Raw genomic sequence first — 24879 nt, forward strand, 5'->3', positions numbered from 1 at the left:
TGGTTTGCAAGTGGACAGAGCAAGTTCATTCAAGACACAGTGGAGAGTAGAGGAGCCACTAGACATTAAAAAAACACAAGGACTAAGCAAACATTTACAGGATCTACGCTGACACCACCATTCGAGCACCTCAAGTTTTTTGTGTCAACAAGAAATCCCCTGTACATCAGAATTACAAGTTTAAAGCAGAAAAGCAGAGCCTCAGACACCAGAGCAGCAGCTGTCACACTGTCACCAGGGGGCTGCACAAGCAGGACACACAGCCTTAACCAGCTCCATGTCCCCCCATGGCACCAGAGCAAATGCCAGCTCAGTGTGGGACACCAGGAGCAAGTTCTTAAACAGCAAAAAGTGATTCCTCCCCAGGAGTGGATGAGAGAAGCAGCAACTCGTAGAACCATGGAATGTTTGGATGGGAAGAGACCTTAAAGCTCATCCCATTCCACCCCCTGCCATGGGCAGGGACACCTTCCACAATCCCAGGGTGCCCCAAATCCTGTTCAGCCTGGCCTTGGACACTTCCAGGGATGGGGCAGACACAGCTTCTGTGCCACCTGTGCCAGGGCCTCACCACCCTCACAGAGAAGAATTTCATCTTAACACCTCATCTAAACTCCTGCCTTCACCTTGGATAGCAGTTGGAATATTGGTGTGAGCCCTACAGTGTGATCTGACCATGTAATCAAAGCAAATCCATCTGTACAGCAAGGCTAAATGTCCAAGAAGGAAACAAGATCTAAATTTACAAGCATTTAGTAAGGAAAAAAGGAAAAAAGGTTAGAAGCCAAATGATCCATTATTGTGTTAATGAATCATCACACAACATCTCCCAAAAAGTAAAATTGTATTTTATACAAACTCTGTTGAGCTTGGCCTTCTCCCCTCTCCCTGCTTGACCCAAAAATCAGGCTTGTGGTGGCAAAAGCTGATGAGGTGACAGCAACAGCCTCACTTTACCCCAAAGTCACCCAGGAGGAGATGGGCAAGTGTCCTTGTTACAGCTGGTACCCGAAGGTCTCTTGGCCCAGCTTTCACAGAACCATTCAGCACAGTCTGGGCAGCCCCAGCCCAGGCAGCTATGCTGGGCAAACCAGAGCTGGCCTAAAGACCAGCCTAAACTGCTGCAGGGCTAATTATATTGTACAAAATGAAGCCATGTCTCAGGAGTCAGGGACTGTGGGTTTTTTTCTCCTTTTCCTTCTTCCTTTGGCAGTGGACAGAGCACATCAACAAGGGAAAATCAGCTGATATACTCCATTGAAAAAAGCAAGAATACTACATGGCAGAATCCATCAAAGCTCTCTGGAGAGAAAAACTACAGGATGAAAGGCAAAATCCTTCATGTACATAAATAACAGGTAAAGAAGGGGGAAGAATGTATCACTGGTCCCTTCTGCAGCAGAAGGGACTCACCAAAGGATTCTGCTTTACACTGAGCTGCGTTACTAAGATGACAACATTTGCTACTCTGAATAATTCAGGATGAGAAGTAAATAAGAGCAATGACTCCAAGGAATTGCAGTAAAATCTCGTGATATGAGTGGGTGATACAATTCACAGAGCAGCACATCAGGAACAACCACCCTAAAATCAACTTCAGGAGACACTCAATTCAGACTGAACTCAAACCAACCTTAGGAAGCAGGACTACAGCAGAATATTCCACCAAAAACCATGGCTCCATGGTTTTAAGATCACTAATGAAAAAGTACAACACTTGTAATTACAGAGACTATAATATAGGAAAAATACCCCTAAAATACCTCTAAAGAGGTATCTGCACCATAAATATAATCCAGCACCTCTGTCAATGTCCTCTGTTGTCCTGTGCCCCACCCCTCCTGCCTTACCTGTCTCAAGGAGGCTGAAGCAGAGCTGGCAATGACATGAGATACAAGAAGAGCCACAGAAAGTCTAAATATATGAGGACAATTTAGCCAAGAGACTACCAGGAATGGAAAAAGTATTCTCCTAAAACCATGAATATCATGAAAAGAAGTGTGAAGGTTCCTAAATTCAACACCTGGCTCAGGGAGGTCATGAACTGCTGGAGAGAGAAGAATAAAGCACTATTTCCCTGGATTAGATCTGCTGTGTTTGTGTTCTCCCCTCCCCAAGCATCTGCTCCCGGTTACCAGTGAGCAGGATACCAGGCCAGATGGATTCCTGGTCTCATCTGGTAGCACTTTTTAAGGCATTACACAGGATTTCATCTGTTAACCTGAAAATACACAGGGGCTGATTGCTTCCTAGGAGCTGGAAAAGGGAGCAGTGTCAGGGCAGGGAAAGCAGCAAGTGGCTGTGGACTGGGATGGACTCAGGATCTTGCCCAGCTCACAGCTCCCCTCAGAGTGGAGCTCTGAACCTGCCTGAATATTTTCCATCAGTGACTCTGGCACAGCAAACCAGGTTGTTGACAATACAGAGAACTGGAACAGCATGAAAACTCCTATGGAAGAGCAAGATAGATGGGCTGGAATGAGGCACTTCACAAGAAACACTGCTATGAACTGGAAAGCTCTTTAGTCCAAGGAAAAAGAGACAGGATATGAGCTTGTTGCCATGACCTGTGAGCCACCAACCTGTCTCAGCCATGAAGGATACCAGCTCAAAGGAATTCTCCATGGCATGGAGCATCCCAGAGAGCCCTGCCCTGCCAACGTGAGCAGGAGAGAGAGCAACAGAGAACATGGAAAAGAGGGACTGTGGTTTGAAAATAAGGAGCCAACAGCTGGGCCAAGCTTTCCAAAAGCACCAGTGGAGAGAAGAGCTGATTTATAGGAAGCAACTCTGGCATAAATACAGGCAGGTATGTCCCAGATAAATTTATTGTGAGAATCTGGTGCCAGTTTCCAGATCTCATGTCCAGAAAGCAGAACTTACAAAAAACACAGCAAGGAGCCCAAACTGGCCCAAACTTGTGAGGACTTTTGGCCAGCAGTTGAAAACACACAGTTATAGACTTGCAGAGGAAAGCAGAGAGATGAGACTCCTCTTCCTCACCACCCAACAGCTCCTAAAGAATCAAAAATGCACCAGCCCAGTCCAGAAAAAGCAATTTCAGGGCAGGAACTGTTTCAAGAAACACTTGTATCTGAAAAAAGCTTAGGTGCTTACGCAGGGTGTGAGCATAAAGCCCTGATTTTATCAAGCCAATAGTCTAAAATTTCACTGGAGTCAGCAAGGTTTTTGCCAAAAGGCTGGGGTATCAGCGGTGCCGGGTGCCGCTACACCGGCAGCCAGACCTTCAGCATGGAAACTGAGATCTCCCTGGCACCTCTCACCTCCATCCCCCGCTCTTCCTAAGTACATCTGCATGCTTTTTTACTAATAATGATTTTTTTTGTTACACATCATGATATTTAAATTCTTTTCTTATCAGGTCACACCTTGCCAGCGGTCACCTTCCCTGAACAGAACTCCTGCTGGTATTTATCATTGGCAGCACCTCCAGCTCATCCCTGACTCCAAGAGCTCCAGTGTGAGCCCAGCTTCACGTGGAAATAACCAGTGTGTGCATCTCTCTACAACAGGAATGCCATGAAACCCAAACTCTCTCATCAGTAACACTTCACCGCCCAGGTGGCACTTCTAAAACTTGAGCCACTGGCAAGCACTGAGGAATTTTGCAGCCTGAATCTCTGCAAACTCATAATTCAAAGGCACTCTTTGTATTTTTTGGAATGTCTGTGGGAAAATGCTGCTAATATTTGATAAGAGCTTCTCAATAGGAACAAAGCTCATGATTCCCAGTTCACCCATCATCCTCTCCCAAGAGAGATTGAGTTACCAGCACAGCACAGAAGCAGGGATGTGGAGATGGTTTGTCTGGGTAAATCACAGCTGGGGAGCTGAGAGAAGGAAAAGGCAGGTCCTGAAGAACTTGGGGAGTGGCTGCACAAGCTGACAGGCATTAGGTCACTAGTAAAAAAAAACAGTCCAGTCTGAGGTCACACCCGTGACAGTGGGACTTCAGGCAGGTCACGGTGAGCCCAGAAATGAGCAAGGTAGAAAATGTCACACGAGTCAGGCACGGGAGGCAGCTCAACAGAGCTTGGACTCTGCTCAGAAGACTTCCCAGGAACAGAGAAGTCACTGTCGAGACAGGCTAAAGGGGACTGTTGGTAGCAGTGAAACATTTGGAAGGGCAGATGTCACCCTCCTGAGGCAGCAGAGGCTGCCCCATCCCTGGGAGTGTCCGAGGCCAGCTTGGCCGTGGTCTGGAGCAGCCCGGTCTAGTGAAAGGGGTCCCTGCCCATGGCAGGGGGTGGAATGAGATGACCTTTAAGATCTTTCCAACCCAAACCACCCCGATTCCATTATTTGGATAAGACAACAAACCCCAACCCTTAAGAGTTCCACAGTGTGCCAAACAGCCTATGGAAATACTTCCCAGACGTAGGGGGGATATATAACTTATTCACACAAATGAGTTGCTGATACACCTCCGGTTCCACAGAGCACTGGGAACACCACCAGGTTCAGCAGCTCCCAAGGCACCTCCCGTTCCTTCCCCGGCAGGTCCGTGCCCGGCTCTCCCGGGACAGCCCCTCAGCTCGGGCTGCCGCCTTCCCCGACTCCGATCTCTCCGCTCCGCCCCGCCGGGCAGCACCAGCCCAGCGCCCCGAACCCGCCCCGCTTCCCTCGCCCACACCCCGGGGGGACCCGCGACGCCCGCCCGCCGCCCCGCGGGGTCCCTCGGGCCGCCCCACAGCGGCTCCTCCGCCCGCCCGGCCGGAGCCGCTCCCGCCGCACCGGGAGCGCCGGAGCGCCGAGCCCGGCGGAGCCTCCGCGGCGGGCGGGCCGCGAGCACCGCCCCCCGCCCGGGCCCCGCCGCCCGCGCCCCGCGGCCGTACCTGCTCCGCCGGCGCTGCGCTCCCCGGGCGGGCCGGGCCGGGCTGGGCCGGGCCGGAGCCGCCGCTGCTCTCCCCGCGCCCGCCGCAGCTCCTCCCTCACGGCACTCGACGGCCACAGCCCGACCCGGCAGCGCTCGGCGCCGGCACCGCCCCGCGCGGCTCCGCCCTATGGCCGCGCCGCGCCCGCGCCGCTTCCGGGGCACCGCCGGCCCTGGAAACCGCGTGGCGTTGCCAGGAGGAAGCGGCGGGCGGGAAGCGCGGCGGGACCGCGGCCACGGAGGCTCCGCTGCCGGCCGGGCTCAGCAACAGCCGGGCTCAGCACCCATTGCGGCTCAGCACCCGCCGGGGTTCTGTATCAGCCGGGGCTCAGCACCCACCGGAGCTCAGCATCAGCCGGGCTCAGCACAAAGCTGGGCTCAGCACCCACTGGAGCTCAGCATCCTCCGGGCTCAGCACCCGCCGGGGTTCTGTATCAGCCGGGGCTCAGCATCCTCCGGGGCTCAACACCCACCAGAGCTCGGCATCAGCCGGGCTCAGCATCCACCGCAACTCAGCATCCTCCGGGCTCAGCACCCCACTGCGGCTCAGCACCCGCCAAGGTTCTGTATCAATCGGAGCTCAGCAACCTCCGGGGCTCAGCTTGGTACTCCGTTGGGACTCAGTATCCTCCGGGGCTCATCACCCAGCGGAGTTCAGCATCAGTCAGGCTCAGCACAAAGCTGGGCTCAGCACCCAGTGGGGCTCTGCACCGTCTAGGGCTCAGCATCCTCCAGGGCTCAGCACCAGCTGGGCTCAGCACAAAGCTGGGCTCAGCACCCAATGGGGCTCTGCATCCTCTGTGGCTCAGCATCAGCCAGGGCTCAGCTCAGCACCCCATTGGGGCTCAGCCTCCTCCAGGGTTCAGCACCCACTGGGGTGGTCCCTTCCAACCCAAACCATTCCTTGAGGCTGTGGAAGAGGAGCAGAAACCCACTGGTGTTGTCACCTGGATGCTGCCAGGCTGATCCTGGTGAAGAACTTGGCATTTTCTTGGCATTTAAACTGACATATTCATAGAATCATGGAATCACAGACTACTTTGGGTTGGAAGGGACCTTAAAGACTATCTTATTCCCTCCCTGCTGTGGGCTGTGACACCTTCCACCCAACCAGGTTGCTCATTCCTTGAAAATGGTTAAAAACACCATGAGGAAAACCTTCCTCCCTGGTGTGGAGGCCTCCAGCCTGGGGACAATCCCATTATCCAGCCACACACATAACAGCTTGCCAGCATATGGGCCCCACCAAGGATAAAGCAAAGGTTTACTTGGAAAATGTGTTCAGATCCAGAATTTAAGCATTAAAATTATTTATTTCCCCTCCTACTTCATAATCCTGAGGCTCAGTTTAGAAATTTTTCCCTGATGCTGTGGTTAACCAGAAAACAAAGCCCAGTTCTAATGAAAATGGACATTTCACTTTAGGTTTTTGCTTTCTCTTTTCAGAGCTATACACACTTGGCTGACTCAGTATAGGTGTAATAAAGGATTAATATTTCTGATTAAACCTTTTAAGTTGTCAATATCAAAAGCAGAATGTCTCAATCCAGGCACCTAAAAAGCCTGCCCTGGCAGCATCCTGTCAAACCCTACCCTGAACCTCTGCTCCACAATGAGCTTATTTTGCTCATTCTTTGTGCTACTATTTGTGGAAAATAATAATAATGTGGATATCACAATATTGACAATGCCTTTGATCAAAGGGAGAGGCATTTTTGCAATTCAGCTCCCATTTTTTCTGCTCTGAACCCTCTGGGCACTCCCAAGGAGCATTTTAATTCTGAAAAAAATGATTTATCATCAATTTTAGTCTGAGTAGTTCTTCTGATAAGTCCTATTAAACGTGTGGATTCTCATTAGCCCTGTGATAATCCCTTGGGAGTTTATCTGAACACCAGCCTGCGTGCTGAATTAAGGGGGGGTCAAAACTGACCCCAAAACATTTGGGGTGAGTGAGAAGCACCCCAGTGGAAGTTCCTTGCCTCCTCAGCCCAGACAGGTAAGATTCCAGCCTGATTCCCAAGCACCTTACTATGAAGAGAAAGGAAACCTCCTGCTTTTCTTCCTGCATCTCTGGTCGGGATGAAGCAGCTCGTGGCCGCAGGGCTGGTGGGCAGGACAATCGCCCTTTGTCCCAGCAGAGGGAAGGACAATGAAGCTCCTGTTGAGGATCAGGCACAGGGAGGCACCACCCCAGCGTGGGCAGGGGGACCCTGCAGACACAGACCTCATATCCTTCTGAGTAATGTCCAAAGGGGAAAAAAGCAAAGTTAAAGGGAAGACAAAGCTTTAAAGCACATGTTTTGGCAGAGAGCTGAGAGCAGAGGAGGTACCAAGGTCTCACCTGCTCTCTTCCAGTAGAAATAGCCCTGTAACCACCCAATCCAGAGTAGGAATATACATGAACAGGTTTGGAATTTAGCAAAATTAGTAGTGCTCTAGAAGGAGTCGAGTGTATCTCCCTTAACACAAGCAGGCAACACCTGAACTCTAAAGCACAATGTCCACAGCAGGGAGGCTGCACTCCAAAGATGGGAAGTCAACAATGATGGCTATAAATTTGACATGGTCTGGTAACAGAAAAAGCCTTGAAAATCAGAAAAAAATAATGAAACCCTTCATCTGGGGATGAGATCCCTGAGATTTGGCAGTGGATTTCCCATGGCGGGGTAAGAGGTCGGCAGCCTGACAGCTGATGGCCCTGCTCCCCTCCCCTCTGTCTGTGTCCCCATGGCCCAGACATCTGCTGTCCCCGCCGAGCAGCTGCCCCCCTGTGCAGCCCTGCCTGCAGGACAGCAGCAGGAGATCCTTCCTTCCAGCTAAATCCAACAGAAATGGGCTCACTGTCCTGTTGAGGGGAGAAGGGGTCTGCAAGGAAAAGCTCAAAAATGCTCTGGAGCAGCAGCAGTTTGTAATTATCCCTGTGAGAAAAAGCCTTAGGCTATGGGGATGAGATAGGATGGAGTCTGTTCCATCACTGTCTCTTGCCCAAACAAAGATAATTTTGCCCAGTAAGATTTAAAATTCAATATATTAGGCCCTCGGGAATTCTTATTTCCTAAACACTTCCATCTCCTCTCCTTTGTTTGCTCACTTTGCAGCTGGTTTTGGAGCATCCAACAGCTCCTGCCAAACCACATGCCCAGTTGTGCCAGCAGTGACCCCCTGAGCTCTCATTTGTGATGTGGGTACATCCAGCATCCCCTGGGGAAAAGTGTGGGTGCCCAGCCTGGGTCAAAAGGAGCCCTTGGACCTTCAGGCGTGAATAGCAGGCTCAGCTGAGAACAGCTTATTGCTCATTAGTGCTCTCAGGGCTGTGCTGTTCTCAAGGTCAGGGGTCAGATAAATCATTTGGACTATTGGAAGAAAATTCTATGTGTTAGGATGGAAATAAAATCTGCTGGGGGGAGTGGGTTGCCCTCCCTGCCCATCCCTGACCCTCCAGCACCGCTGGGTTTGAGGAAGCCACAGGGATTCAGCCAGTGACATGGAGGGTGATTTTGCTGAAGCCATTTCCTTACCTGGCAAGATAGCACAGGCTCAGGAAATGAGCAATTCCAGTCTCTCGTCCATACATTTATATATTCTCTTCACGTTTCCTAAATAAACTGGTCCGAGGCAGGAGGTGCCTTGTCTGGTCCCTGGCACAGCCCAGCGTTTGTAGCTGAAGCTGCTGCTGACATCTATGGTCAGCCTGGGGTACTGGTGTTTGAAAGTGGTGGAGCCGCCGGCTGGATTGGGTTGGAAAACATCTTTAAACTCCTCTCAATGCACCCCCTGCCGTGGGCAGGAACACTTTCCACTATCCCTGGGTGCTCTAAGCCCCATCAAATTTGGCCTTGGCAACCACAGCTGCTCTGGGCACCCTGTGCCAAGGCCTCCCCACCCTCACAGGGAGGAATTTCTCCCCAATATCCCATCTAACCCTGCCCTCTGGCAGTGGGAAGCCATTCCCCCCCTTCCTGTCCCTCCAGGTCCTTGTCCCCAGTCCCTCTCCAGCTCTCCTGAAGCTCCTTTAGGCACTGGAAGGGGCTGTCGATGAGTTGTGGTGTTCATGTGGATTTAAACAAAATATCATTATTATAGAATAATCCCTTAAAATTACAAGAAATTACCTCAGAAGTGAAAACTACTCTGAAGATATAAAAGTAATACTGCCTGGATTTCCAGCTGATTGTTCCCCTTAGGAGGTTCTCTGGACCACACCTCTTGCCCTAAGACTGTGGAAATCCCCTTTCACAGGGAAAACCTGTTAGGTGCTGTAACATTACACCCAGTAGAGTGGTACAGAAAATTTATCTGTAAATTAATTTTCAGCACGTGCATGACCTCTGTTTACCACATTAAATTTTACTATTAATTATATTGTTGGACTGAAGCACTTCTTGAGATTGATGGAAATCCTACAGCACAGGTGTCAGCATAGGGGCAGCTCTCTTCAGCATTCTAAGGAGATTTTTATTGGAACAACAGTAGCTGGAAAAAAACCAAAAAAACACAACCAGGCAAGCTTTTGGATATGGAAACCTCTTAAAAGTCTGGTCTTAGTTATAAATTTTATTTTGGGTTGTCTGAAGCTCCTGAGCTTTAGCATTCTCTCCCTTTCTGATTTTTTTTTCCTCATTTTCAGAAGAGCTGGGTGCTGTTGCTGTTTCCCTATAGACTCAAAGATTAGCAGCAGGGGCACAGCTGGAGCTAAATCAGCTCCAGCCCCAGGGAGGGTGGGTTGAAGGTCACCCTCCTGTATTCCCATTGGGGCAGGAAAGCAGCCAAGTAAACATCTTCTCCTGCATTTTGTTCCTATTGAAAACTCAGCTTTAAGACTGCAGGTCCTGTTGTAAACATTTGGATTTTATCTGAGCAGAGGGAGCATATTTATTTGTTTATTAGAAGCAAAAGCAGTTTAGTTGCTCCTCAATCCCCAGTGTTGCCCTTTCCTGAGGTTCCCAGCAGGGTGGGAGGTACCACAGAGGCCCATATTTGATCCCAGGCTCTTTCTGTGCACCTCACATCTCTCCACAGCCTGGTGTGTTCCAGCTCCATCAGATTTTATCTGCTTAATGATGTGTGAGAGCAATCCAGCACGGGAAGGACATGGAGCTGTTGGAGTGAGGCCAGAGGAGGCACCAAAACGTTCAGAGAATGGAGCAGCTCTGGTGGGAGAATTGGGATTGCTCAGCCTGGAGAAGAGAAGATTCAGGGTGACCTGAAGGAGGCAGCAAGAAACATGGAGACTATTTTTACCAGGGCCTGGAGTGCCAGGACAAGGGGGAATGGTTTCCCACTGTCAGAGGGCAGGGTTAGATGGGATATTGGGAAGGAATTTTTCACTGTGAGGGTGGTGAGGCTCTAGCACAGATTTTCCAGAGAAGCTGCCCCATCCCTGGAAGTATCCAAAGCCAGGGCTTGGAGCAACCTGGGCTAGTGGAAGGTGTGTCTGCCCACGGCAGGGGATGAGCTTTGAGGTCCCTTCCAACCCAAATCCTTCTGGGATCTGTGATTCAGGTCTCCATGAGCATTGCTCTTTGGGGACCCAGAACATCCCTCTGGCTGTCCAGGATGGCCCAGACCCCTGCCAGGGGGCTCAGAAGCCCTGGCACAGAGCCTAAAACACCTGTGGTTTTGATTATGATCCATGGAGCAAATTACCAACCCTATATGAAGATCAGCAAGCCACAACAGTTTAGGCAGAATAATAGAGAATTTATCAAGGGGTGAAAAGATAGATTTTGGGGTTTCTGGAATGGGGGCTTGGGAGGCAAGATGGGGGGATCTGGGCATGTCCTGCCTTTCTCCTTCTTCTTCTTGGCCTCCATCTTCTGCTGTGATGGTGGCACTTTTGGATTGGTTTAGAGTAGAAACTCACTGTCTAACATAGGTGATGGGTATTGGGAAGTTATGGTCAATATTATACACATAGTTTTTAGTATAAAGACATAACACCACCCTGGGGGCAGGCAGAGTGCCTGGACTGTCTTGCTGAGCTGACCTCAGCAGGACAGGAGAAAGAATTTTATAGATAAAATACAATAAACAACCTTGAGACCAAGAAATGAAGAGCTCTGACTCCTTCAAGTGCTGGGCTGGGAAAAGAGACTTTCCAACTTTTCTCAGGGCCACTCTGCTAAGCTGAAGATCCCAACATTGCTCCTTGATGAGCAGCTCCTCATCCTTCCCCCTTCCCAGCTGGCAGCTGCACAGCCCTGATGGAGCCCTGATCATGGAGAGCAGCTGAGGGCATGCAGGTGATGAGATCTGATCAGAGCCCCCAGGTGTTTGCTGCCTCCCAGGCATTTTTAGAGGAGAAATGGAACTGAGGATACACTGGTTTGGCAGGTCAAAGGGACAGGAAAGAGCTGCCACTAATGGCACCTGTCACTGTGATGATGTTTTGTGTGGTGTTAGGGCAAAGAAGTCTGGCTTGTTCAGATATTCCCCCTTAATTTACATAATCTTAAAAAAATTCTATTAAGAAGCAATCAATTGCTGCTTCTCATTCAAACTTGAATTGCTTTTCTGTAACCACTCTCCTTTTTATCAATAGACTTTTAGGAAGAGGTTTTTACAGCATTCATGGCTTTCCCCAGCAGGCTGACCTACAAGAGCTGCCACTAAACTCTCCTGGTGTGCTAAATTAAAATTTTAATCTCCTCCTAACTTCCCTTTTCATTTGCTCAACAATATCATGTTAATTTCAGGGAGCTGCTGAGGAGGAGCAGAAGCAGAACTCCTGACATCAGGACCTATTATAAGGCCCCACTTGCTTTTTTCCTATGAATTACCCCAAAAGTTATGTGGCAATGTTAAAACACCCACAATAACAAGATTTATTTAGTTTTAGCCATTTATTGCCGCCCCAGCTTTCAGAGTTCTGATTCTTTAGAACAACCAGTTTGTTTTAATTAAACTTCACTTCTAATCAGAGCAAGTTTCAGCTGCCCACCCACCTCTCCAGTGTCTTTCCAAATCCAGTTTCTCATCTTTGAAAAAGGAAATCTTCATTAACAGCTTTTACTACAGTAAAGACACAACACAGGTGTGTGCTCAGATGGTTTCAGTTTATTAAAAACAAGGATCTGCTTTGCAGTAATGGAACAACCACGATCGTGCAAGTCTTGCACAAACACAAGGCAGGCAGAAGATGAAAGACAAAAGCTGCCCACCATGCAGGAGGAACTCAAGGAAACCAAGATAAAAATTAAACCAGTGGTTTACAATGAACATTAAGTGCCAAACAGTAAAAATTAATTAATTTCTCCAGTGTTCGTGCCATCTCTCAGACTTTCAGTCTTGTACAAAAGCTGAAAGGAAGCCATAAAAAACTATAAAGAGCTATGCAAATGTACAAAACCCAGCTCAAGTAGGAGGAGCATTTTAACATGAAAATGGAGGTCAGATCACATCTACTCTTCCTCCAAGCACTCTCCCTCTTCGGCAGGATCCAGTGGCAGGGGCCGAGCTCTGTAAGGAGCATTATTTCAGAAGCATTAGCAGAAACCAGCTCTGGTTTGAAAGTCTAACAAAGCCCTTTTCCCAAAGCCCAAATGACTTAGTTAGCCTCAGACAGCACCTTGAGACATCAGGACTGACAGGGGCTCCTTTATCCTGTGCTCTCTTCCCACCACCTTGTTCTTGTTCAGCCCAACAAACTCCAAATTAAAGTGTTGAAAGTTTTCCTGTGCTACAGCAAACGTATTCTGTTTCACCAACAGGTGGGATGCACTTAAAAGCCTTTGTCTGCTTGTCCTGCAGGACAATTTGGGGTTGATTCTTATGGGCTCCCCCTAGCAGTTTGGAAATACCTATATTTGGTGGAAAAATGGAAGTTCAACCCAGAATTCCCTATAGAAAACAGAGTGTCTGTAAGACAATATTTTATACTGCTGCCTTTTTAGTCAGTAGTGCAGCCTACAGTTAATCTCTGAGGCTCCAGCTTGGAAAAGCCATTCAATTCCTGGCACGTGGAAGTTGTTAGTGCTCTCCTAAGCTTTTCCAAAACTTCACTGTGCTGGCAAAGTTATGTCTGAGCAGTAAGAATTTGCCTCAACTACCAGTTACTCCACCCACTTTCAGGAACCTCCACGAGGTCCCTGAAAACTTTGCCAGACTTTGCTGAGAAACAACACTTCCATGAGGACACAGAGGTCAGGGACACGCTGTCAACTTGCCCCTTCAAAAATGGAGTTTCACAGAGAAAAAATAATCACAGCTTGCTTCCCTGTGGGGGTCCCAGTTGTTGGTTTCTCTGGGTCTGGATTGAAGGCACTTGAGAGGGTAGTTCATGTTTGGACTCAGGTGTTTGTAATTTCTTATCAGTAAAACAGTCTCATTGCTGTAAGCTGGGCAGCGTTTCATTAGAAGGCACAAAATGGCCAACAATCTCATTTTACAAGGTCTTTTAAGACTAAACTATCCAATTAAGAACTGACACCTAGATTATTTTCCCTTTTAACCCAATAATGATCCCAAAGAGCCCCCAATGCAGACTTTTCTGCCCAATTACAAAATGCCACCCAAACCCATGAAGAAGAAACCCAGGACAACACCCTGTGCCCTCCCATCTTGCTTCCATCCACAACACACTAAAAATCCCAAAACCTCAATTTCTCACCAAGTGACACACCTACACTACTCTCTATAATCTATTTCACACTTTTGTGGATTTCAGTCTATCTTGAAGTATAGGAAACTATTTCCATGAAGGAGGGTCAAAGTCAGTGCTCCCTGGGGGTCAGGGCACCCCAGAGCAGACAGAGAAACATTCCCTGGGTTTCCACACCTCCCCTTGCCCCGATACCCACTCCAGGCCGCTGGTCCCGGGTGCGTCTCCGTCGGATGCCCGGCTCTCCTTGGATGGGAGCTGCAGGAAGTCGCTGATTCCCCTTTGCCAGGCGGGCACTGGCCTCACACAGACCCGGTTCAGCCCCACGGGGCGCCGGTGACCTGCAGGGAGCGCTGGGTCAGCCTGGGCAGGGAGCAAGGACAGAGGGAGGGAGGGGCAAAGAGAGGGAGGAAATGAGGGAGGGAGGAAGGAAGGAGAGAGAACAGGAGGGAAGAAAAGAAGAAAGAACGTAGTATGAAAAATGAGTATTTTATGATTGGCTTTTTGCAAATATTAAAATGAATATTATGTGTGTTATGTTAGAAACTTATGCTGTGTTAATTTTCTTAAGTAGCGTGTTAAATATAGTTTTAGGTTATAACATAATGTTACAATAGAAACTATGCTATGTAAGATACTTTTTTTAAGCGAGGACTTGCATCGAGATAGCAGCCAAAGGACACCTAAATCTTTTAGAGAAAAATAATTTATTGCTCTGTTATCGAGTTCCTGCCACCTCGCTCAGCCTGAAGATGCAGTCAGGATTCAGAGGAAGAAGCTGACACTGACCAGACAGAATCCTTTGTTTGAATAGAATTTATGCATCATGTATGAGATATATGAATATGCAACAGGCTATTGCTTTTAAGGGTTAATCCTCTGTTAACGTGGGTCCTTTTTCGGGCTTATTTCGCCCAGGAAAAGGTACCCGGACCGTCTGTAACTCTGCTCTTATTGTCTTGTATTGTCCTAAAGTGTAATTGTCCAAATTTTTATTACTCTAATCATATTACTATTTTCACAACCATTTTATTACTATTAAACTTTTAAAATTTTAAAAACAAGTGATTGGCGTTTTTCACAGTAGCGAGACAGAGAGGGAAAGAAGGAAGGAAGGAAAGAAAGGAAAAAGCGACGGAGGGAAGGGAGGGAGGAGAAGGGGCCGCGCTCACCTCTCCGGCCGGGCAGCGCCGGCCCCGCGCTGACGCTGCTGCTGCTGCCGCCGCCGGAGCCCAGCGCCTTGCGGGGAGCGCGGGCGACCAGCACTGCGGAGAAAGGGACAGCGGGGCTCAGCAGCGGCGCTCGGAACCCCCTCAGCCCTGCCCGTCCCGTTCTGCTCGGAACCCCCATGAGCCGAGCCCTGCCCTGCCCGTCCCGTTCCCTTCCCGCTCGGAACCCCCCTCAGCCCTGCCCTGCCCGTCTCGCTCGGAACCCCCCTCAGCCCTGCCCGTCACGTTCTGAATCCCCCCTAAGCCCTGCCCTGCCCGTCACATTCGGAATCCCCCTCAGCCCTGCCCGTCCCGTTCCCTTCCCGCTCGGAACCCCCTCAGCTCTGCCCGTTCCCGTCCCGCTCGGAACCCCCTCAGCCCTGCCCATCCCGTTCTCTTCCCGCTTGGGACCCCCCTCAGCCCTACCCGTCCTGTTCCCTTCCTGCCCCCTCAGCCTGTCCCGTTCTCGCACCCTTGCGGAAGGCACGACCACGCTGATCCACCTTGGTCCGCGCCATCCCGGCCCGGCACTGCCCGGCCCGGCCCCGCCTCGGCAGCGCCATTGGCCACAGCCCGCCAATGGAGCGCGGGGCCGCCCCCGTCCCGCTCCCCTTCCCGCTCTCCTCTGCCCGGGCGGGATATTGGGGAGAAATTCTCTGCGGGGGGAGCGACGTGCTGGAACGGGCTGCACAGAGTGTGGCTGCCCCAGCTCTGGCAGTGTTTAAAGCCGCGCTGAACGGGGCTTGGAATAACGTGGTCTAGCGGGAGGTGTCGCTGCCCATGGCGCGGGGTTGGAATGGAATGGAATGGGATGGAATGGGATAGGATAAGATGGGGATTTACGGTCCCGTACCAAACCATTCCCAGTTTGAATGAACCGGTCCCGGAACGGTCACTCTGCAGCCGCGTTCCCGGGGGGAAGGGAAAGGAAGGGGAGGGTGCCGGGCGGTGCGGCGGCGTTTCCCGTCCCCCACGGAAGATGGCGGCGCCCAGCGCGCTCCTGGCCTGGTGCGTCCAACACCTGCGCGGGGACTTCGGGCTGGACGTGGGCGAGGACGTGGTGAGGTGAGCGGGGCCGGGGCCGGGCGGGGCCCTCCTGCCCTCTGGCAGGGGTTCCTCGGAGGAAACACGGTGTGTCAGAGCAGCTGTCGGGAGTTTGCCCGGGGTGGTCGCTCGGGTGGAGATTCGGGGAGGAGAAGTGGCGGGAGGCGGGATGTGGGGTGACAGAATCACAGATTGCTCTTAGTAGGGAGAGATCTTAAAGGTGATATCGTTCCACCTCCTGCCATGGCCTTACCGCGGTCTCCACAGAAACCTGATGGTAAAGGAAAGATAAATGTCACACCTGTGCCATGAGAGCGCGGACCATCCTCCCCCTCACCCATTTTTATCCACCCCGGCCCGCCCTAGGTACATCTTGTCCATCACGAACGAGGAGGAGATCCGGGAGTACGTTGTTGACCTTGTTCAGGGCACGGATGGGAAGAAGAGCTGGTTTGTGGAAGAGCTGCTGAGCAGGTGGAGGAAATCTGCCCAGCTGCCCTCCGAGCCCTTCCCAGCCTACCGGAAAAAGGACGGTGAGTGCTGCAGAGCAGGAAACTCCCAAATAAACTCGCTTGTTGTGCTTACAAACAATTCCATGCCACAAATCTCTGTATGGATACCAACCCATCCCTGACTGGGGGCAGTTTAAAGCCTGTTTTTGTGATAGCAGGCCCCCAGACAGGTAATAATTAGCATTGACTCCATGATCCAGAAGGCATGAAAGACACTTTATTATTAGAAATCTACAGTTCTTCTAGAAACAATGGTGGACCTAAGACCTGATTGGTCTCAGAGTGAAAACCTCTCACACATTTATTGGTGGCTATCAATAACACACTCTAGAGAACCACATCCATAAACAGTAGTTATAGAAAGAGAGATAATAATGGTTTGAATTCTTTTCCTTTAAGTTTCCCACAGCTTCTACACAGCTTCCCAGGATTTTTCTGGGAAAGTCTGTGGCCAGAGAGCTGCTGCTGCACGTTTTCAGTCATGAAGTAGAGTCCAGAGACATTTTTCTTTTGCTGGTACTTACCCAACCTCTCTCTTGATTTGTTTATTAGAGGCAAAAGCAGTTTAGTTGCTCCTCAATCCCCAGTGTTGCCCTTTCCTGAGGTTCCCAGCAGGGTGGGAGGTACCACAGAGGCCCATATTTGATCCCAGGCTCTTTCTGTGCACCTCACATCTCTCCACAGCCTGGTGTGTTCCAGCTCCACCAGATTTTATCGGCTTAATGATGTGTGAGAGCAATCCAGCACGGGAAGGACATGGAGCTGTTGGAGTGAGGCCAGAGGAGGCACCAAAACGTTCAGAGAATGGAGCAGCTCTGGTGGGAGGAAAGGCTGGGAGAATTGGGATTGCTCAGCCTGGAGAAGAGAAGCTTTGGGGTGATCTAAGTGTTGCTCCTCAATGCCTCTGTCTGTGCTTGCTCCCACTCCAGAGGTTCTGGACGTGCTGCGGGCTGGGGACCAAGGGAAGAAGGGGAAGCGCAAAGGGAGGAACAGGCAGGAGACCCCGGCACACCCCGAGCCCACTGCTCATGGGGAGGAGGTGAAAACCCCCCTGGACCTGGCCAAGGTGAGTGTGGGGGCCAGGGAGTCACTGGAAAGGTTTGGGGAATGAAGGTGTCAGACACTGGTGAAGATGTGATTGGAAGGTGGAAATGAGAGTCTGGGATGTGTCAGACTGGGATGCCCAGGTGGACACTGCTCAGGACACACCTCAGATCCTGGTGTCAGTTTTGGGCTCCTCACAAGAAAGGCAGTGAGAGGCTGGAGCATGTCCAGGGAAGGGAACAGCGCTGGGGAAGGGTCTGGAGCACCAGGAGCAGCTGAGAGAACTGGGAAAGGGGCTCAGCCTGGAGAAAAGGAGGCTCAGGAGGGACCTTCTGGCTCTGCACAACTCCTGACAGGAGAGTTGAGCTGGGTGGGGGTTGGCATCTGCTCCCAGAGAACAGGGACAGGATGAGAGGAAATGGCCTCAAGCTGTGCCAGGAGATGTTTAGGTTGGATATTAGGGAAAAAAAATCATGGAAACCGCGGTCAGATACTGGAATGGACTGTCTAGGACAGTGGTGGAGTCGCCATCCCTGGAGGGTTCAAAAAACATGTGGATGTGGCACTTGGGGAGGGACAGAGGACGGAGAGAAGGGAAAGAGGAAGAGGGAAAAGGAGGGAGAGGGAGAGAGAGGAAAGGAAGGAGAGTTATTGATGTGTCTCTGTGATCTTGGAGGGCTTTTCCAACCTAACTATTTCCATGTTTCTATGATGTCCAGGATGGGGAGAAAGGCTGTGTCTGTTTGTGTCTATAATTGGGAGTAAAATAATCATCAGGTAGCAAATATGCCAGCATGGATTTTTCTCCCCTAGAAAACCTGAGAAGAGAGAGCAGGTGAAGGAAGTTGAGTCTGTAATTAGGAATAAAAGGGATTTCTTTAAATCAGATGTGAGGGTGGGGAATTGAAGCCACCAAATAGTTAGAACATCCTTTCCTACTGTATTTAAACTATCTCAGTCACACTGATTGAAGCTTTAATTAGAAACTGAAATACTTCAGAAAGAAACTGTGGGATAAGAGCATAGAAACAACAAAACCTGAGAAATGCTGCAATTCCTGAGTAAGGAGTGGAACATGAATTCATGTTTTTAAATGGAACTTTTTGGAGCAGGGAGGCTGCAAAGGATGAAAGTATTTGTAAAAGTGTTTATAGGATAAACCACAACATTTTTGAGCTGGTGGGTTAAAAGTGGACAGTGATTTCCATTTCCTTGTAGTTACCTTCTAACTTAATTAAAATTAAAAACAAAAAGTGAGAAAGATCTGCCAAAGTCACTTTATCTTGTTTTGGGGTTTTTTTTTATGGTGGCAGTGTTTGAATCTGGCAGTGGCACTAAAAGCAGTTGGACTTTACTGGGGGGACTGGAAATGCTGCATCTGCTTGTCACTAAACCAGACTGAAACTCAGAGGTGAATCATGAAATCACTGAGGCCAGATCACAGAAGGAGGAGCAGAATTTATTTTACAGCTCAGTACTTGAACCCTCCTGTGTGGAAAACCTCTGCTGATGTGGCTGTGCCAGGTGGGATTTGGGGAGGCTGCTGGGAGGTGACATGGCTGTGAATGCCCTGCTGCCAGCCCCAGCTGTGTCTGGGGACAGGCAAGCCCAGGGTGCACAGCTACAAACAGGGAGTCTGAATAACCCTTGGAAGTTGATGCCTTGTGCAGGCTGACCCAGAACAGAGACTAGACAGAACTAAAGAATAAAGTAGGGATTTATTAGGAGGCCTCAATGGATGCACCTTGGGCAGCACAACACAAAATGGACCACAGGTTATGGGGTCTCACACTTTTATAAGTTTTGGTCCCTTAGCGTATTGGAGCTAATTGTTCAATTACAGCTCCAGCCCATGCAGTCCCTTCATTTTTGTTTTCTCTCTTCAGCCCACATTGTTTGTGCTCTTGGGGCTGAGATCTGGATCAGCTGTCCTTGGGTCCCCAGCTAGAGCAGGGATTGTTGTGTCTCCCTGCTCTGTGCAGAGAGCTTACTATCTCCTAATATGAAGCCCAGACCCCCACACTAAAGCAGAACAGAATCTGAAAAATAGAAAAGCCAAACCCTGAGGCATCAGGAGTAGCTGAGCTGCTGTTTGGAGCTGTTAAACAGGCGTGAGGCTGTGCAGAGCACAGAGAGCAGCGCTCGCTGCCCAAATCCCACCAGCTCCAGCTGGCATGGGTGGCAAACTTCGAGTGCATCCTGGTGTCCTTGCTTTGTTTGGATTCCTTGGAGCTTTTCTGGCAGGCCTGAGCTTGTCTTTCCGCTCAGTCTGGGGTCTGGTCCAAGTTTCATTCCAGTGAGGCAGAGTAACACTTGTCTGAACCTCCTGGCCTACCCAGGGGTCAGTGCTGGCTCTGCTGCCAGTGCTGCACTGGGAGCACAGTTTGTTTGTTTGTTTGTTTATTTTTTTCCTTCCCAGGCTCAGGAGAGCAGCAGTGGGGTCAGCAGCAGTAGCATTTCCTGCAAGAAGAAGCCCAAGTATGTCAGCCTGTACACCAGAGAGGGGCAGGACAGGCTGGCCGTGCTCATCCCGGGCCGCCACGCCTGCGAGTGCCTGGGCCAGAAGCACAAGCTCATCAACAACTGCCTGGAGTGCGGGCGCATTGTCTGTGAGCAGGAGGGCTCTGGGCCCTGCCTCTTCTGTGGGGCCCTGGTGAGTAACCAGGGAGTTACTGCAGGGGGCTGGTGAGGGGCTTGGAGCACAAGCCCTGGGAGGAACAACTGAGGGAGCTGGGGGTGCTCAGCCTGGAGAAAAGGAGATTCAGGGGTGACCTTATCACTCTACAACTCCCTGAAAGGTGCCTGTGCTCAGCTGGGGCTGGGCTCTTTCTCCAGGCAGCACTGACAGAACCAGAGCACACAGCCTCGAGCTGCGCCAAGGGAAATACCGGTTGGATATTAGGAAAAAGTTTTTCACAGGGTGATAAAGTTCTGGAATGGCTGCCCAGGGAGGTGGTGGAGTCACCATCCCTGGATGTGTTTAACAAAGCCTGGATGTGGTACTCAATGCTATGGTTTAGTTGAGGTGTTAGGGCATGGGTTGTGCTCTATGATCTTTGAGGTCTCTTCCAACCCAGTGATTCTGTGAATTCTGTGCCCTGCTTGGATCCAGAGGAATTGGCTGATTTAGCCCTTCAGATAGCAGTTCCTCTTGCAGAGTTCTAAATCAGGGAAGGAAAGAACCTGTTAGGAGGTTCCCCCCATAATTTACATGGCTTTGGAGCTTGTCTGGTTTCTGACAGTCTCCTGTGTGTCATTGCAGTGTCCAAAATCTCTGCAAGGCTTCAGACCCATCCCGGGCACAGCCTTGGTCTCCTTGTCAGGAGCAGTGTCCTGCTTTTCCTTCAACTCCTGTGTGATATGGATCCTTTGGGATACCAGATTCAGTTCAAAGGGCACCTTTTGGAGAAAGGGGAAGAGCTATTGATGGCTGAGGAAATTCTTCTTCACGTGAGAGGAAAATAATAATTGGGTAGAGCAAAATGTTTTAAAGCAGATTGGTTGCTATTTTGAAAGATCAGTTTAACTCCCAGTGGCCAAAAAGGAGAGAAAAAAAAAAAAAAAACAAAACAACAAACCCTTAACTGTTGAGTTAAGGGTTGTGATTCTGCCTGGGATGGTTTTGAGCTCATTTCATGTCCTTTGAGCTCAGTCAGCAACATGTCCACCCACAGAACAGGGAGAGACCAAATTCTACTTTTCTCTTTAGTAAAGAACAAGCTTCCAGGGTTCTCCCCATGAAGAGAAGGAGGTGTGGACTGTCACTGCCACTTTAAACAGCCTGAACTGTTGTCCAGGGCTCTGAAATGGTCAAGCTGTGGCATCCTTCCCATGTGATGTCCTTCTCAAGGCTTCATTTCCTTCTGTTCCTCAGGTGTGCACTAAAGAAGAGCAGGACATTCTTCAGCGGGACTCCAACAAGAGCCAGAAGCTGCTGAAGAAGCTCATGGCAGGTGAGTAGCAATTCCACACCTGGAATAGAATGAATCCAAATGGTTTGTGTGCATTATTTCCTTCAGACTTCACTGAGCCACTTGCCCTCATTGCTGCCCTTTGCCTGGCATTAAAAGGATGGATTGGAAGTTGTTCCTTGGTTCCTCCTGCAAGCCCTAGACAGCATTCCCAGGCTTCAGCAGAGGTGACAGTGGCAAGTGTCACATGGCAGTGTGTGGTGTCCTTTCCCTGAGGCCCCAAGGCTGCTCATTCAGCTTTCCAGAATCAATCCCATGAACTGGATTGTTGTAGCAGTCCTCGAAAATTAGGATAAGTCTCCTGTGGAATGTGTGCTGTGCAAGATAAAGTGATGCTGTCTGATTTGCTGGGCTTAGAGAGGTGGTGGTTAATATTTTCTAATGGCTCTTCTTGTTTCACACTTACCTTGGGAGCTAGAAATGGGAACAGAGCCAAGGAAAGCAAGAGGAAATACTACCCAGTGTCCCTGCAAAGACCTGTGCATTGTGGGGATGTTTGTCTGAGTTTAGCTGAACTACAGCCAAGGTCATGGTGTTCTTGGTTGGAAACTTTGCTGAGGAACTGGGAAATATTTACTCCAGATCTGGGCTTCTCCTTAGAGCTGTGGAGATGGCAGGGGGATGGAAGTCCTTGACAGCACCAGCCAGTCTGTTCTATCCTTCCAATACAGATGTTGGCACACTTCAGGATCTCTTTTCTTACCTGTTTTATCTCTTTCCCTTCTGCCCCTGCCAGCTCTTGTTTAGTTCTCTGTGTAGATAAAAGCTGGAATGTGGTTTGCTGTTTGTCTTGGGAGTAAAGATTGTGGATCATTGACCAAAGGGAAATACAGGCAATTGTTTCCCTGAAATGAAGGCATTTCCCAGTGTGGTGAAATGCACTGGTTTGTTCCATCATGGCCTGGGTTGAAACCTTTTTTTATGTTTTTTTTTTGTTATTCCCTGTTGGTTGGGTGGGTTTGGGCCCCTTGCCAGGAGGGCTAAGAAAGAAGAGCATTTGTTGGGAATAGATTTCTCCATCTCTGGAAACAGCTGGTGTGGTGTGTCAGAACAGGATATTGTTTGAGGGAGGCACAAACAGCAGCAGAAGGCTCTGGATCTCCCTGGAATCTGTCCTGGGCAAGAGGCTCTTTGTGGGAAGGGTTTGGCTTTTAGGAGGGGATTCCTAAGAAAGCTGGGGTTGTTGCTGAAGAAGAAAAGCCTCCAGACCTTTGAGCCCCTCCCAGTGCCTAGAGGGCTTATGAAAAGGAGGGAGAAGGACTACTTAATGGGCAGATAGTGATAGGACAAGAAGGAATGGTTTTAAACTAAAAGATGAGAAATTTACATTGGATATTGGAAAGAAATCATTCTCTGTGAGGGTGGTGAGGCTCTGGCACAGGTTTCCCAAAGAAGCTGTGGGTGTCATATCCCTGGAAGTGTTCCAGGCCGGGTTGGATGGGGCTTGGAGCACCCTGGGATAGTGGAAGGTGTCCTTGGTGTCCCACCATGGCAGGGAGTGGAATGAGATGAGCTTTAAGGTCCTTTTCAACCCAAACCATTCCATGATTCTATGGCCTGAGACCTGTGGTTGGAGATGGGAGGAATTTTGACTGCCCAAATTGTTAGGGAAGGGTGAAGGAAAACCAAAGGCCAAGAGCTTCTCCCTAAACTTCCCAGACTTTATCACTGTGATATTTAAATGATTCCTCCTCTTTGGAGGAAGGAGTCTTTAAAATGGGCTTGAGGGAAAATGCTGTCTTCAACCTCCCAGAAAGATACTGATCTTGCTGCAAAGCTGTACTTTCAGCTTCTGGCATGGCATTTAGTTTAGGGGGCATTTCTGCAGCCTGGCCCACCCAAATGGCTTTAACACACTGACTGCTGAGCTGTGGTTTGTTTTGTGCCTCAGGTGCTGAAAGTTCAGGGAATTTGGATGCCATAAGCAAAGGCTTGCTGCCTCAGCAGGAAGCGAGACTCAAATCAGGCCTGGAGATGGCTGTGAAGCACAAAGACAAACTGTTGGAGTTTGATAGGACAAGGTAAGATACTAGGTGGGAGACTGTCATGAATAGCATGAATGACCTGGCAGGTGAGGTGCCTTTAGCAGAAATGTTGGGAATTCCTTCTAAAACCCACAGCCACTTGTTGTGGTGTTGGGGGTACCCAGGATGAGGTGAGAGATGAGAATCTGACTCCCAAGTTCTTAGAAGGCTGATTTATTATGATATTATATTATATTATAAGAAAATGATATACTCAACCTATACTAAAGAAAGAGAGAAAGGAGACATCAGAAGGCTAAAACAAGAATAAATAATAAAAATTTGTGACTGACCAGAGTCTGACACAGCTGGACTGGGATTGGTCATTAAGGAAAAACAATTCACATGGAACCAATCAATTATACACCTGTTGGTGAGCAACCTCCAGAGCACATTCCAAGCAATCAGATAATTATTGTTTACATTTCTTTTCTGAGGCTTCTCAGGAGAAAAATCCTGCCAAAGGGATTTTTCATAAAATATCACAGTGACAGCCAGTGACACCTTAACTGTGGCATTGGGTGGGACAGGAGTGAGTCTCTGGAAGGGATCCTTTTGGGTGTCCTTGCTTTTTGTCCCTGACAGTCCAGCTCTCCAGAAGGATGGGAAAGAGCAGATTTATTGAATTCACAGGCAACCCTGACGAGGGGGAGAGAATGATGCATCTGACTCCATCCTATCAGAAGGCTAATTAATTACTTTATTATACTATATTATTCTATATTATATTACACTATTACATTACATTTAAACTGAATCTGCCAAGCACTCAACTCTGCACACACTGCACAGAATCTCGTGACTGTCAGAGACAGTCCCAGCACACACAGTCCCCTGATAGGCCAAGGAAACAAAACCCCATCCATCACTTTGGGTAAACAATCTCCATATTGCATTCTACTTTGGCACAAACACAGGCACAGCAAATGAGATGAGAATATTCTTGGGAAGAATTGTGCCTTGCTTTTCTCTGTGAAGAGAAACGTGGGGCTGCACAGTTTGGAGGGTGGGTTTGAGGCTCTGCCATGCTCATCTTCTCCTGTGGGGGTTGCTCTCCCAGCGTGCGTCGGACCCAGGTCATTGATGACGAGTCGGATTACTTTGCCACGGACTCCAACCAGTGGCTCTCCAAGCAGGAGAGGGAAGCGCTCCAGAAGAGGGAGCAGGAGCTGCGGGAGCTGCGCCACGCCTCCCGGCTGGCCAAGAAAATCACCATCGACTTCGCTGGCAGGCAGATCTTGGAGGAAGACAACAACATGGCTGAGTACCACAGCAAGTGAGTGAGGGCTGGCAGCGTGCCCGAGAGCAAGGAGGTGCAAATCCTTATGGAGAGTGGTCTGACACGCCTGTTAAAGCTGCCTTTGAAAGAGGTGTTTCAGAAGGCCTGTCTCAACAGAGCCACACTTGAGCTCAAATTCACACCAAGCTGAGTTTCTGCACTAGAGAGCAGTGACTGCTCAGACTGGAAATCAGATCGAGCTGGGAAGTCATTTAGTTGGGGGGAATGGGGCAAAAATGCTTTGAGTCAGAGTGTGTGGGGAGAAGGGAGATGTTCTCAGGGGAAGCAGGGAATGTTCATC

At 49.6% G+C, this 24879-nt stretch overlaps 3 protein-coding genes across 4 annotated transcripts in view; 1 reads left to right on the plus strand and 2 right to left on the minus strand.

Annotated features, from left to right (window-relative positions):
* CSNK1G1 (casein kinase 1 gamma 1) overlaps positions 1 to 5011 on the minus strand; it is a 101407-nt gene extending 96396 nt beyond the window's left edge. For both annotated transcript variants that reach the window (XM_071441984.1, XM_071441982.1), the window contains exon 1: positions 4857 to 5011. The gene's annotated coding sequence lies outside the window, so the exon portion shown is untranslated. The remainder of the gene's footprint in view (positions 1 to 4856) is intronic.
* Positions 5012 to 11933: 6922 nt separating this feature from the next.
* PCLAF (PCNA clamp associated factor) lies at positions 11934 to 15320 on the minus strand. The gene is made up of 4 exons (XM_071441989.1): positions 15177 to 15320; positions 14669 to 14761; positions 13696 to 13837; positions 11934 to 12355 (listed from the first exon to the last, which is right to left on the minus strand). Exons 1-4 carry the CDS (start codon positions 15265 to 15267, stop codon positions 12298 to 12300), a joined length of 384 nt encoding a protein of 127 aa, XP_071298090.1. The 5' UTR covers positions 15268 to 15320; the 3' UTR covers positions 11934 to 12297.
* A 171-nt stretch (positions 15321 to 15491) lies between these two features.
* Positions 15492 to 24879, plus strand: part of TRIP4 (thyroid hormone receptor interactor 4) — a 29945-nt gene continuing 20557 nt past the window's right edge. Inside the window, exons 1-7 of the mRNA XM_071441988.1 lie at positions 15492 to 15769; positions 16115 to 16281; positions 17190 to 17326; positions 19724 to 19957; positions 21179 to 21257; positions 23167 to 23296; positions 24360 to 24575. Of these exons, the coding sequence (XP_071298089.1) occupies positions 15501 to 15769; positions 16115 to 16281; positions 17190 to 17326; positions 19724 to 19957; positions 21179 to 21257; positions 23167 to 23296; positions 24360 to 24575 (1232 nt within the window). The 5' untranslated portion in view covers positions 15492 to 15500. The remainder of the gene's footprint in view (positions 15770 to 16114; positions 16282 to 17189; positions 17327 to 19723; positions 19958 to 21178; positions 21258 to 23166; positions 23297 to 24359; positions 24576 to 24879) is intronic.

The sequence above is a fragment of the Agelaius tricolor genome, unplaced genomic scaffold (assembly GCF_023055355.1).
Source record: "Agelaius tricolor isolate 1412-34295 unplaced genomic scaffold, bAgeTri1.0.p SCAF_16, whole genome shotgun sequence".
Taxonomy (NCBI): domain Eukaryota; kingdom Metazoa; phylum Chordata; class Aves; order Passeriformes; family Icteridae; genus Agelaius; species Agelaius tricolor.